Genomic DNA, 13,052 nt, shown 5'->3' with positions numbered 1-13,052 from the left:
TTTTAGCGCCTGTGGCTCCGATGGAGAACACCTAAAAGTCTCTGTACCAGTACGTCGGGCGCATGTACTTCCACTCATGTACCTTTTTGGTCTTGTGCCTTGGTCGAATTGTCATTTGTGACGGTGTGATTTTGTGCTTTGATTTAGTGCACAGGCGCGTGCTCTGACATGTGAGTTTTTGCCGATTCTGTGTTCGCACTCTATATAATCTCCCTCCGCAAAATGGGAAATTGGCCGCTCGCTGGCAAGAGCGAAGTCTTTTCGGCGACTTTTTGCCTGTCGCACTTGGTTTCAAGGTTCTTTTTAGCGACGCATTTCCTCGGGTATGAGCTCCGCAACTTTCATCAAAGAACCCCATACAGGCATACCACGAATACAAGCATCAAGCTCTTTGAAAACTCAGTGACGACACCGGCTAGTCCTATCCAGATCACGTCAGCTCAGCTCAGCAGGATCGGGCCTCTGTTGCGCTGGAGCCAACCAAACTCTACTGCGCCTCGCGTTGCCCAGCTTTCCCAATTGCGTCTTTATGTTTGTAGCTAGTTCTGCCTAATCGAGCCTATCGTTCGTTGGCTTTGCAACACCATTTCTCTGTCAAAGAGCTCCCGGATAGGGTGTGTGAGATGTTTGGTGATGCAATGCTCCTCTGCTACAGAACGAGAGGATTTTTTCTTCATTCAACAGGTCATCACTCGCCTGCATAAAATAATCACACCACTCGCCAAAGCTGAACGAACCAGGTCCGCTTAATCCGATAGGCTAAAAAAGCCATTTGGTAAAAAAGCAATGAAGAGAAAAGAACGCAGACCCGTCAAAAGTCTCTGATGGAGACGATACCTCGGCTTTGAAGTAAAAAATTCTTTTTTCTTTTTCTTCTTTCTTCTTTTTTCTTTCGCTCGTTCGCAGTAGTGCCTTCAACGGCCCGAGGCCTTAAAGCTTTTCTTTGTTTCCTCGCCTTACGCCTCATGCAAGGGCAGCACCACTAACATCACTACCTCTTGCTTTTGACTTTTGTTTGATCTAATAAAAGAATCCCCTCCCTTTTTCACGCCTGTATGCAGCAAACCTCGATTTCCTTAATTTCTTGGCAAGGGAACAACACCCAAAACACGCAGCGATCTAAGGCCATCGTCCGCGCCAAAGATCCCTGCCTCCAGAAACTCTTTCCCCCCTGTTGTGTTTGTCGCCTGGTTACGGATACAGTATTTGCTCCTCCGAGTCAGTTTCGCGGGACCCTAAATGCTGATGGGCTCCGTATCAGCGCGAATCCCTCATCGTATCGTACCTAGTATTCCGTATTGTCCTTAGCAGTTCCCCTTGCAACGAATTGCGTGTAAGCCGGCGCTTAGTCAAGCGAGCTCAATCCAGCAACAAAGCTGTCATCAACCGTAAGGGTACATGATACGCGAGGTAAATTGCGATGCTCCATAGGGGCGGAATCGCCCAACAAAGTGCGAGAGCGATGTCCATCACACCCCACGAAGCACAGCTTAAGATTAAAGTCACCCACGAGGAATAGCTCTGTCTCACCACCACGAAACGAGCCACGCAAACTGTCCCCGGATGACGAAGCCTTCTTTTCTTTTTGCCTCTCGCTCAATTTCGCGCAGGTTCACAAGTAGGTACCCGTACATTAGGAGGTACTATCGTGATGGGTACGCGTACAGCAAGGCGCAGAGTCAGCCCAGTAGAACGCCGCCAGCTCAGCCAAGAAGGATCGCATCTCCGCCAAACCAGCCACCCGTCCACGTATCGCCGTCTTTTGTCCAAAGTAGCAGTACAGAATAGTATTACCAGGGGGTTTGTAAACTGCGCGGCCCAAGATCAATCAAATCTTGACTTTCGCCCTGCCGACGGCCGATGCCCCTGCATTGCCGCTGCCGCTCCGTCCACGTATGCATGCTTCATTTTCCCTGTACGACAGCCTCATTCATAACCTTGAGGTTTGCTTGCATGGGGGCAACCTGGCAGCTGATTTTGCTGGGACAAGTATGTACCCGTAAGCCCTCCGTAGTGGTACCTGGAACACATGCATGGACAACGCCGCCGCCAAATCGATCACCGCCTCTCTAAGCCTCGTTCTCGCTCGCTTCTCTCTTCCCTCACCGATGGTTAGACCGATCGCTGCTCGTGCGCCTCCTATCTGGTGTCCGTATCCACTCCGCGAATCGGTCCTGTCAACCGACTGCCAGGTCACGATTTCTGGGTCGACCAGGGTGAGTATCCGGATCTGATGCCAACGGTGCACAGATAATATTCCGTTTGCTCACCCAACAGACAGTTGGTGAGTGTATGACAGAGCATTCCTATCTCTGCCTGATTCGATGTCATTCATGAGATACTAGGTATTGTATACATTGCAAATATCTGGATGAAAAAAAAATGTGAATATGTCCACGTCTTCCAGAGTCTCGCATGTGTTACTTGGCTGCAAGTCTTTCATTTTCAACTGCAGTCTATTAGTTTCAAACGTACGTCAGACGATTCTCTACCCTACGCATGTCCATCCAGAGACTCTTCTCAGTGAATAGTCCTCCGCATCGGTAGCATGTCTGCGAAATGTGAGATGTACATGAAAAAATACAATAAAATGCCTGTCACATATTGGCAAATTGTCTCCCCTCTCCGAAAGCTTGGCTTCATATCTCGTCCAACCCCTGAAATGCAAATAAACCTCTCTCCTGATTTTTTTGTAGACATAAAAAACTGCTTCTTCCTAAACGCCAATATCTCCTAGTTGCGAGAATAGCTCTTCTTGATGAACAGTCCAGAGAGCAGATAGAAATCGAAAGTTAGCAGCCAAGGTCCCATAGACCTTACAGCTCCTGTGGAGGGTGAAACCTCAATAATCACCACATCCCACACTGCTCATTACTTTCAGTAGGGTCATCGTAGCGACCTATGCATCCTCAAAGGAGCACTTCGGTTGCCCACGCTCAAATACACTCAGCAAAACTTGTATGGAGATCTGGGGACCTAGCTCGATCCCTTGGCTTTGATCGTGGATTTTTTCTTATCCCCTCCCTGAGCACTTGGTGGGGGGCTCTGCTGTGACGAACCGGTGGCATTGACCTCATCTTTGGTCTTCTTGCTCTTCTTGCTCTTTGACTGCACAGGTGTAGCGAGGAGTGCAGAGGAAGGCGGGAGAGGAACCGGCGATTCTTTTGGTCGGGAAGTCAGGGGAATGTTTGGCAGAGGAACTGCTGTTTGACGCGGTGCGGGCACTGGAGTCTCGGGCTTTGTCTTCTTAGTCGACTTCTTGGCCGTACTAGGAGTGACTGCTACGACCTTGGAGGGAGTAGCAATAGTAGTGGCCGATGACGAAAATGCCGACGACGGAATGGCTGGTGGCGCAATAGGAGTTTGCTTTTTGGCGGCTGAGGGCAATTCTGCTCCGAGATCAGGACTGCTAACCCTGGCCGTCTTCTGCTTCTTGCTCTTGGTCTCCGCAGATTGATTCTCATCTCGGAGCTGCTGCTCAGCAGTGATGGCATCATCTTCGGAGGTGGTGTGTTTTCTCTTGCCCTTGCGATCGGTTTTGGAAGTCTTCACATCCGTAGTATTGCTCTCCGTAGCAACATCAGCGTCCTTCTTCTTTTTGGCATCTTCCTTCTTGCCCTTCTTGTCTTTTTTGGTAGATTTAGGAGTGGCCAATGCCGCAGGTGCCTCGGCCATGTCAACATCCTCGTCATCAGGTGCATCTGCTCCGATGTTGCCCATCGGGGTATTCACGCCAAATGGCTGGTACCTAGCCCTGAGGCCCTTTGGTTGTGGTCGAGGGGCGCGACGAGGCGCGGGACCGACAGAAGAAGCAGCGGCACCTCCGAGATTGGCAATTCTCTTGATGTGCATAGTCTGGTCGATTTGCTTGCGGGCTAAATGAAATATTAGTTAGTGGCAAGTAGATAAACCGGGGGCAGCTTAGGAGAGTAACTGACTTGGTTGGTACTTGGAATCGCTGGCTGAGGGAATCAAAATCTGGATCGAGCTCTTGGTCGCAATCGTGTCGAAGGAGACGCCATAGTCTTGGCCGTCATGTGAAAAGACTCGGTTTCCAATCTGCGATCGGTCCATGGGGATCTCTATGTTCTCGATAACAGAGATGGGGACGTTGGAAGGAACCGTAAAGTACCAGAACTGCTTGCCCTGTAAATTTGCTTCATTGCAGATGCGAGCCACATCTTGGCCGTTGGCTCCGTCATCTCCCTTGCGAAGTGCGAAATCGGGAGCGATGAAATTCGGCGTTCCGACTTGGTTGTTCATCTCGCGATCTGAAATGTGCATGGAATCGTCGACTTCAGCATCACTATCCTCCGAGTCGGAAGAAGATTCCTCTGCAGTCTTCTTTGAAACCTCGGGCTTTTCAGACACTTCTTCCTCGTCCTCGCTCGATTCTTCTTCGCTTGACTCCTCCTCGCTAGAACTGCTCGAAGTAGAAGCTTTGGCAGGTACCTTGGCAGGTGTTTTGGGGGTGCCATTTGTAGCGGCAGGTGCGGCCGGTGTCTTCGAGATAGGCTTAGGGGTAGGCTTGGGGGCTTCCTCCTCCTCGTCGCTAGATTCTTCTTCTTCCTCGCTTTCTTCCTCGGAGCTACTGCTTGAGGGTTCCTGGACCGCCGCAGCTTGTTTGACGCCAGCTCCGTTTGTCTTCGTCTTGGGCTCGCTTTGCTCCGATTCGGACTCGCTGGATGACTCGCTGGAAGACTCAGAAGAAGACGGCTCCTTCTTCACAATCTGCTCCTTCTTAGCAGCAGCGTTGCGTTTGGCAGAAGCGTTGCGCTCGACGTCGCTATCGGCGATCTCTTCGTCCCTGCTGCGCCGTTTGGGAGTTGTCGAAGCTTTTGCGCCATTGGCACCGATCTTCTTCAAAAAATCGGCGCTGTTACCTTCATCGCTGTCACTATCGCTGTCGCTGCTTTCGCTCGATTCGTCGCTGTCATTGTTGTTTGGGAAAAGGGCGACACCGGGCTCATTCTTGATGATCGCTGCCGCTGGCTTGGAGACAGGCCGCCGATTGTATTGTGCTGAGGCGCTGAGGCCCTTCTTGGTATCTTCGACGTGCTTGCTAAGCGAGTGAATCTTGAAGGGCTCTTTAGGCGCCATTTTGGCGGGTTTTCGAGGTGCAATGAGCCTGGTTGGATGCTCAATCAGGTGGGAGAGATTGGAGAGGAAATGCTGCTCTGAACTTTTTTTCGAGGCCTGGATGGAAATTTTGAAGATGCACAAGCAGAGCCCCACCATGACGCGCCTATTTTGGGGAAAGCGCGCGATTTGGCGGGACGTGTTTGGCGCAGTTCGAAAACTCTTAGTGTGCTATATCTTATCGATAAGCGCATTTTCAGAGCTGTAGCGCCAAATGCGAATCATTGCCAGCATGCCGGGCTCATTACATCTCTCTAAAATTTGGCCTTTACAATGCATTTCCTGTTATGCTAAGTCGGTGGATGTTTGTTGCGAACAATCATTGATTCCTCTATGAGATTTTTTGCCCGACGCCGAATCTCATTAATTTCTACTCTGTATTTGATCGTTCCCTACTCAATATTGCTCAGACATGTCTTCCAACAAGCGTCGTAAACTCGACACCCAAGCTGCTCCTTCATGTAAGTCAGCCAAATTTCATCATTAAAGGCCTGCTACGAACAATTTTAGAATAATCTAACTCACTTAACTCGTTTTTAGCAGCAGTAAGCGCATTAAGTGCACTTGCAGCTCGCCGGCGCTTAGTCGCCAACGTACCAGCCAAAGAGCCCAGTTCATCTCCGGAGCCTGAAGAATCAGCTTCAGCTAGAACCAACTCCTTCAGTGTCTTACAAACTTTAAAGCGTCAAAATGAACCTCCTAAATCTCCAAAGAAGAATGGGTCAAGAGGGCCACTCAATCGTGGCGACACCAGAGCTTCTGCCTCACAAGGTGGTAAGATGAGGTAGGCCTGCTTGATCCTTTAATGGTACAACAATAGACTTACAACAAGTTTTCAAAACCAAAAGCGATCCATCTACTCCAGAAGCCGGTCTTTCAAGTTCTCGAGTCATGTACTCGTCTTTCTTGCTAAATAAAAACAACTGCCGCACAACAGCAAAGGGAACCGTCGCGTTAAAGCTCAGAGATAGCGAGGTATGTTTCTAGCATCTATGTAAGTTTGATTTCAAGCATCAACTAATCGATTTGTGCTTAGCGATTCATTGCCATTGGCAGCTTTGGAATCAAAGTCATTGCCGGCGAGGCGACTGTGTTTGGAGCCACTCTGCGGCCATCAGATCCTATACACTGGATTCACGCTCCCCACTGTCATGCAATTCCAGTTATCAGAACCTCCGAGAAGGCTAGCCTGGAGCTTCACCATGACCCAAATGCCGACGGGTTGCGACGGTTAAGTCGTTTGTCCCCCCTTTTCAGAAGCATATGGGGAGAATCAAAGGATGACTCTACGGAGAACAGCCTAGGAAAGGGACGAACGTTCCAGATTGTATGTCCGAATCTGACTCTACTTGCACGACTTACAGCTAACAAGTGTCAGGTATGCAGTTCTGATGATGCTCCCAAGAAGTGCGTCATACAAGAACTCTCATCTCCTCCAGCATGGAACAAGAAGCTAGCCGATCTCGTATCCGTAGCCAAGGGTGGCCCTTTCACAACGCTTGTATGCGGCCCCAAGTCTGCAGGAAAGTCAACCTTTTCCAAGATGCTCGTAAACCGCATCTTGACGAGTGAAGCAACACGAACAGGGAGTCATGGCATCGCTGTTCTCGACTTGGATCCTGGCCAGCCCGAGTATGCACCTTGCGGGACGATATCGCTCGTTCATATCACCCGGCCCAATCTAAGCGCTGCCTTTACGCATCCAAATCTAGACGATGAATCATACAGAGTCATTAGATGTCATGCGTTGGCCTCCATGACACCGGCGGCGGCGCCAGAACACTACTTGGAATGTGTGCTGGATCTTCTTGACTACTATCGAAGACTGCTGCGCAACTGTCATCTTCTCATCAACACTCCAGGTTGGATTTTGGGCACTGGACAGGATCTGCTAGTGGAAATCATCTCTCGAATGAACCCTCCGGAAGTGATTTACATGTCTGAAGACGGCCCTGCAGATGTCGTTGAGGTGTTACGCGGTGCAACGAAGAGAACTTTTACCACCCTTCCCTCGCAACCATCCGAGTTTGCGTCCCGCACCGCTGCTCACTTGAGGGCCATGCAGGCTATGTCATACTTCCACTTGCAAGACCAGAAACAGCCGAGCTCAGGATTGAGGCCGAGTTGGAACCCTTCTCCACTGTCGTCCATGCCTCCGTTGCAGGTCCGGTACTCTGGCATTCAGCGGGGAATTCTCGGTATTCTATTATATGACTACCAGTCTCCATCGGAGCTGCTCTCACAAGCAATCAATGGAATGATCCTTGCTGCGGTGGATGTGGAAGATCCCAAAGCATTTCACAATTTAGCTTCCACTGCCCACTTGTCAGAGGATGGTGGCGACAAGAACGGGTATTCCGCAATAGAAGACTTCATTTCGAGGACCACGGAAGGGCTGCCGTATATTCCAAATGCCAGCGACATCACTCTCGACCCTTGCTTCTCTCGCACCATCGGCCTCGTTCTCATCCGAGGTATCGACACCGCTACTCAAACACTTCAAATTCTTACTCCTATCCCGCTACAGACAATAGAGCAGATACGGTCTCAGGGCCGACAGATCGTGCTTGTTCATGGAAAATTTGATGCGCCGACATGGGCATACACGGAGGACATGTACGCGCGATCCCGGCAGGACGATATCAACGCAGACAAGCCCCTTGAAATATCGAATGAAGACCCAAATGAGGAGGAGGAGGAGGAGGAAGCCGAAGATGTGGATGAAGAGGAAGGCTCAGCAGAATCCGAGGCTCCTTCGGACCCAAGTGCCGGGTCTTCCACCGCCCTCCCGTGGGTCGAGGTGCTCCGCGGCAGTCAAAAGCGGCCAGTCGGCTCGCGTGTGTGGAGAGTGCGGAGAGACCTGGGCCGTAATATCGGCGGTGACTGAGAAAACAGTGTGGCAAAGAAAATCGTCAGCCAAACGAAGTAGTGTGCAGACTACGAATTCTGGGGTACGGGGACGAGAAAAGGAAAGCTGACGAATGGACATCAAATAGTGTTTTCCATAAAGAAATCATAACGATTCAACGCTGCCCTTGTCTTTGTTGGTACTGTGGCGGATGAGGGGAGCGTTGGTCAGAGATGACCCATGATTACTTAGGCCCAAAATCGTGGAGCGATGAAACTTTGTCATGTCTTCGTAAACAGGGTAACACATATAGATCCTGTATACCCCATATTGACTATATAAGAGCTTTAGATGCAGAGCGTAGACTATTTAATTCTCCGACAAGATTACCTTTTCTTTCTTTCTAATACTATAATTCACGAGGCACTAAGCGAATATTGGTGAATTAAATTAACTATGGAAGCTGCTGCAACATCAAAGGTCGATGTGCTCATTATTGGAGCCGGCCCCGCAGGCCTCATGCTCTCCCTTTGGATGGCCAAGTTGGGTGTCAAGACGAGAATCGTGGACAAGCGGACTGGCAAAATCGTGTCCGGTCAAGCAGATGGGTAAGTAACCACATAAGGCTCGGAGACGGGCCTAGAGTGCATTCATACATAGAGGATATAAGTCTAACATGACGCGACTCGAACAGATTTCAGTGTCGTACCCTAGAAATTTTTGACAGCTTCGGTATCGGACACAAAGTATGGCACGAGGCAAACCATATGCATGGTGAGTTACATTATCTTTGTTATTGCACACAGACAGGATGTGGGATGTGTCAAAAAGAAATCATCTAATTGTCCGGCGATAGAGGTCAGTTTCTGGAACCCAGACGAGGATGGCAAGATTCGTCGCCACCACCGTGGTCCCAATACTCAGCCGAATCTTTCGCGATTCACCGAGGCCGTGTTGCACCAAGGCCGCGTCGAGAGCATCCTAATCGATACAATCCGGGCCTCTGCCTCTCCTAAACACCCATTGGTCGAGATTGAGCGGAGCGTTATGCCAACCTCGCTGCATATTGACGAGAGCTGTGTTGATGACGAAGATGCCTATCCCGTAGAAGTGACCCTACGCCACTTGACTGAGGAAGAAGCCACCCCGACGCAAAGGTTAAGTAATTTGCAGGACGGGCTGTATAGGAGCAACCTAGCGGAAGACGATACAGAGAGGCTGCTTGCGAATACTGCCGGGGTTGGAAGAGAGGAGAAAGTTCAAGCCAAGTATGTGGTTGGATGTGATGGAGCACATTCATGGGTGAGAAAGACGCTTGGTGAAGAGTACCAGATGAAGGGTGAATCAACTGATGCTATTTGGTAAGACTTTTCTTCATCAGTTGAGTTTGCATCAACGGAAATGCTAATGGCCTTTTAAATAGGGGAGTACTGGACATTATTCCCATCACAGACTTCCGTGAGAGCTTTCAGAATCCCTAGATATGTCATTGAATGAGACTAACAGGGTATGACAGCGGACATTAGAAGCAGGTGCATGATACACAGCGCCGAATTCGGAGCCATGATGATCATTCCGAGAGAAAACAAGCTTGTCAGAGTGTACACCCAACTCAAACAAGTATCCACGGGCACAGGACGCGTTGACAGATCACAAATTACCCCAGATGTCATCTTGGAGACAGCAAGAAAGATTCTGAGCCCTTACACTCTTGACTACCACTACATTGATTGGTAAGTCTCACAAGGGGTGCTGCGTTCCACCGACCGGAGCAAGCTATTGGAGTGAAGTACAAAGGCTGAGTGAAACATCCGCAGGTGGACAGCATATCAAATTGGGCAACGAGTCGGCGATCGTTTTAGCAAACACAACCGTGTTTTCCTTACAGGAGGTGAGGGCAATCCCTGTAACCGTCTGAACAGACAACTTAGCTTGAGAGGCGGCGGATTTACTAACGCAAGACAGATGCGGTGCATACACATTCACCCAAGGCCGGCCAAGGCATGAACGTTTCCATGGGAGACACATACAACCTTGGCTGGAAACTCGGCCTCGTGTGTAAGAAGTTGCTACAGCCGCACGTCCTTGATACGTACGAGTTGGAACGGAGGCAGATTGCTCGGCAGCTCATCGCCTTTGATCAAAAGTTCTCCAAGCTCTTCTCAGGGAGGCCGGCCAAGGATGCCTCTGACGAGGCGGGATCTTCCATGAGTGAATTTCAACAGGCATTCCGAGAGGCACAATTGGTAAGTGTATTCCCAGTGATCCCATTACCCGGTAGATAGATAGCTAGGATGTCTCTTGTATGAGTTGCGGTGAGTAGGCGACCAGCTTTTATCGGAAATGAGACCCTGTGTAGGGGTCTACCTTGCCGATTCAGACAAGGCCATCTTGGTTTCCAGATCGGGCAGCAAATGGGGATCGTTAATGGCCGTGAGGCTTCTGTTACTCTTTGCTAATTGAAACCACAGTTCATCACAGGTGTCGGCATCCACTATCAACCCAGCATTCTTACATCCGACAGTGATTTGAAAGGAGGCTTGCAAGGCACTGAGACACCGTCTCAAAGCCAGGTCACAAGCCTAGCCGAATCTGCCGCGCATTGCCAGCCGGGCAGACGCTTTGCGTCGCAAATTGTGCTGTCACAGGCAGACGCCCGGCCATGGGAGCTGCAGCTGCATCTGCCGTCCAATGGCCGCTTCCGCGTCGTCGTATTCGGTGGTGACATCTCGCAAGCCACGCAGCTGGCCACAGTCAACAAGCTTGGCGGCTGGCTCCAGGCCAATGTGCTGTCGCCGGCCAAGTCGCCTCGCATCAGCCTGGCTCCTGGGCCAGACCCGCGTGGAGGATCAGGATCCTCGCAGTGGATGACGGATGAGGACCCGTCCATTGTCGACGTGCTGCTGGTACACTCGGGGCCACGAGACAAGATTGAGCTGCTGCAGGATCTGCATGAGGTCTTCCATCCTTTCGATAAGAAGCTGGGCTGGGACTATGGCAAGGTGTTTGCCGACGACCATGGCAAGGCGCACAAGCACTATGGCGTTGATCCAGACAGGGGGGCCGTTGTAGCGGTGCGTCCTGACGGTTACATTGGTCTGGTGACGGGACTGGAGGCGGAAGATGGTTGGACGCGGCTGCAGGCCTGGTTTGGCGGGTTGCTGAGGCCAAGTCCAAGCTCAAGCTAAATGAAGGCGGAGATCCCTGAGATGGAGGAGAGAGGAAGCCGGGATGGATCCGCACTTGTGAGATCCCAACTGAAATCTATGGCGGTGGAGGTTGAAGTGATCTCTGGCTGCAGGTGCTGCTGCAGGGAGAAGATTTGTAGTGACCTACCGGTTTACAGGTGATTTATGTACAGTGGAATGGCGCTAGCCTGCGCCGGCCGTTTCGTAGGGATCCGGACTCGACTCGATCAATGAAACAGCAAACAGGCGGCTGAGGTGCTGGATGGATGCGAGATGCGCTGTACTTTCGCAGTTTTGTTCAGGTATGGGGGCGTTATTGAATTGATCTGAATAGAATGAAATGGACCGTGAAATCTTCCGCATCTACCTAGAAACGCATGTAGCATGCGTACCTCTGTCAAAGTGCCTGAATATGGCTTGATTGGCGATTCCCTAGTATACATGCTAAGATGCGAGATTGCGTCGCCTCCATCTCGATAGCCTCGACTGCCCCTGTTTATCGCGAATGGCTCAGGGGCCATATCTCTGGATTCCGATGCGAAGATGAAATACCCCGAGATCTTGTGCTTGTGCTCGACCGCTTTGTCGTCTGTATTACGCGCTCCATGCCCAATTCAGACAACTCAGCCGTTGCTTGGGACAATTCCCTGTCTCTGTACTCCGTAAGTGTGTGTGCTAAATGGGCCGTCTAGTGCGCAAGGCCGGCAATTTGCCAAGGAGGGATCGTCAAGCGGCGCTTGCAGTGAGACTCAGCCAGTTTGATTTGGGACAGGATAAGAGACGAGCCCAGTTTGGGCATTGGGGAGGGATTGGCGTGTCAGAAGCCGCAGTATGAGAAGTCATCTGAGAAGATGTAGCTCTTGCTCACTATATCCTTTAGAGAGAAAGCTGGCCTATCTCAATAGTAGACAGCTCATCAAACGGATGAGGTACCGTTGAGATACCTAGTTGTGTCTCTCTGCTCTGGGGCTGTAACGCATTGCCATCGTGCTGCATCGCACAGGTGTCGAGTTTCTCAGGCACTCACCGCGGGCATGTCACACCGATCTGCCCAGACAGGGTTCTTGGGTTCAACACGCGGAAAATAGCAAATTACGACGGGGAGCAAGAGCAGCAAAATGGAGCTAGAATGGAAGGCTAATATCAAGTCAACTGGGGTAGATTCAACGTCGCTTGCCGAGCTGGAGATTGGCTACTGCACAGCGGCTCCAGCTTTGACCTGAATTGCAGCCAAGACAATGAGGCTACCAATTATAGGGATTAGATCATGCATGGGAAATGTATTTAGAATGGGGGCCGTCTGGGCAAACAACTCGAAGTTTTGAGGCTTGAGAGTGACGGCATCTGCTGTTGTGAGAATACATGTAAATGGACCGCCAACAAGAGCTACCAAGTGAACCAGATGGCTGGGCGGCGCTGAGACATGGCTTGACGCAGGGGATGGAAACGGGAACCCGGGCAAACACCAGAGTGCTCAGCTTCTCTCATTGCTTTTTCCTTATGTAGTAATATTACTGATACCTTGTCTAGATGAGCGCTGATGTGATGTCTAGTTTGGGTTTCTTCGACTTTTATAAAGACGGGAGGCTGCCGCCCGTGTCAAGTGACTGGGCTCGGTGCCTGGTGCCTTCGTTAGAGTCCAGTACACGCATGGAACTCTCAGCTTTCGCCATCTAACCTCCGCTCGTTTTTTCTTCTTTGGCACTGGCCTTTGCCCATCTGCAGCACGGACGGTTCCGCAATTACTCCAGCTTGCCCTAGCCGTTGCCGCTGACACCATCAACTCCACCACATTTCGGGCCATTGCCGAAGCGCCGTTATTGATCCTTGGTCTCCGCCGTTGACTCGGGAGCGAGCAGCTCCAACTCCCACCAGGC

At 50.8% G+C, this 13,052-nt stretch overlaps 3 protein-coding genes across 3 annotated transcripts; 2 read left to right on the top strand and 1 right to left on the bottom strand.

Annotated features, from left to right (window-relative positions):
- Positions 1-2,976: 2,976 nt before the first annotated feature.
- On the bottom strand, positions 2,977-5,100 carry M431DRAFT_4686 (hypothetical protein; the record flags this gene model as incomplete). The annotated part of the gene is made up of 2 exons (XM_024915410.1): positions 2,977-3,875; positions 3,939-5,100. 2 exons carry the CDS (start codon positions 5,098-5,100, stop codon positions 2,977-2,979), a joined length of 2,061 nt encoding a protein of 686 aa, XP_024775411.1.
- A 451-nt stretch (positions 5,101-5,551) lies between these two features.
- M431DRAFT_481227 (hypothetical protein) lies at positions 5,552-8,026 on the top strand (the record flags this gene model as incomplete). Its single annotated transcript, XM_024915941.1, has 5 exons — positions 5,552-5,600; positions 5,680-5,913; positions 5,960-6,114; positions 6,176-6,466; positions 6,518-8,026. The coding sequence occupies 5 exons, from the start codon at positions 5,552-5,554 to the stop codon at positions 8,024-8,026; spliced, it is 2,238 nt and encodes a 745-aa protein (XP_024775410.1).
- A 417-nt stretch (positions 8,027-8,443) lies between these two features.
- On the top strand, positions 8,444-11,536 carry M431DRAFT_519325 (hypothetical protein; the record flags this gene model as incomplete). Its single annotated transcript, XM_024920388.1, has 9 exons — positions 8,444-8,595; positions 8,682-8,761; positions 8,844-9,348; positions 9,411-9,445; positions 9,504-9,720; positions 9,805-9,878; positions 9,953-10,233; positions 10,459-10,773; positions 10,852-11,536. The coding sequence occupies 9 exons, from the start codon at positions 8,444-8,446 to the stop codon at positions 11,173-11,175; spliced, it is 1,983 nt and encodes a 660-aa protein (XP_024775409.1). The 3' UTR covers positions 11,176-11,536.
- Between the last annotated feature and the right edge of the window lie 1,516 nt (positions 11,537-13,052).

Source organism: Trichoderma harzianum (genome assembly GCF_003025095.1).
Source record: "Trichoderma harzianum CBS 226.95 unplaced genomic scaffold M431scaffold_5, whole genome shotgun sequence".
Taxonomy (NCBI): Eukaryota; Fungi; Ascomycota; class Sordariomycetes; order Hypocreales; family Hypocreaceae; genus Trichoderma; species Trichoderma harzianum.
The sequence above is the reverse complement of the archived record's forward strand: the minus strand, read 5'-3'. Positions and strand labels throughout refer to the sequence as shown.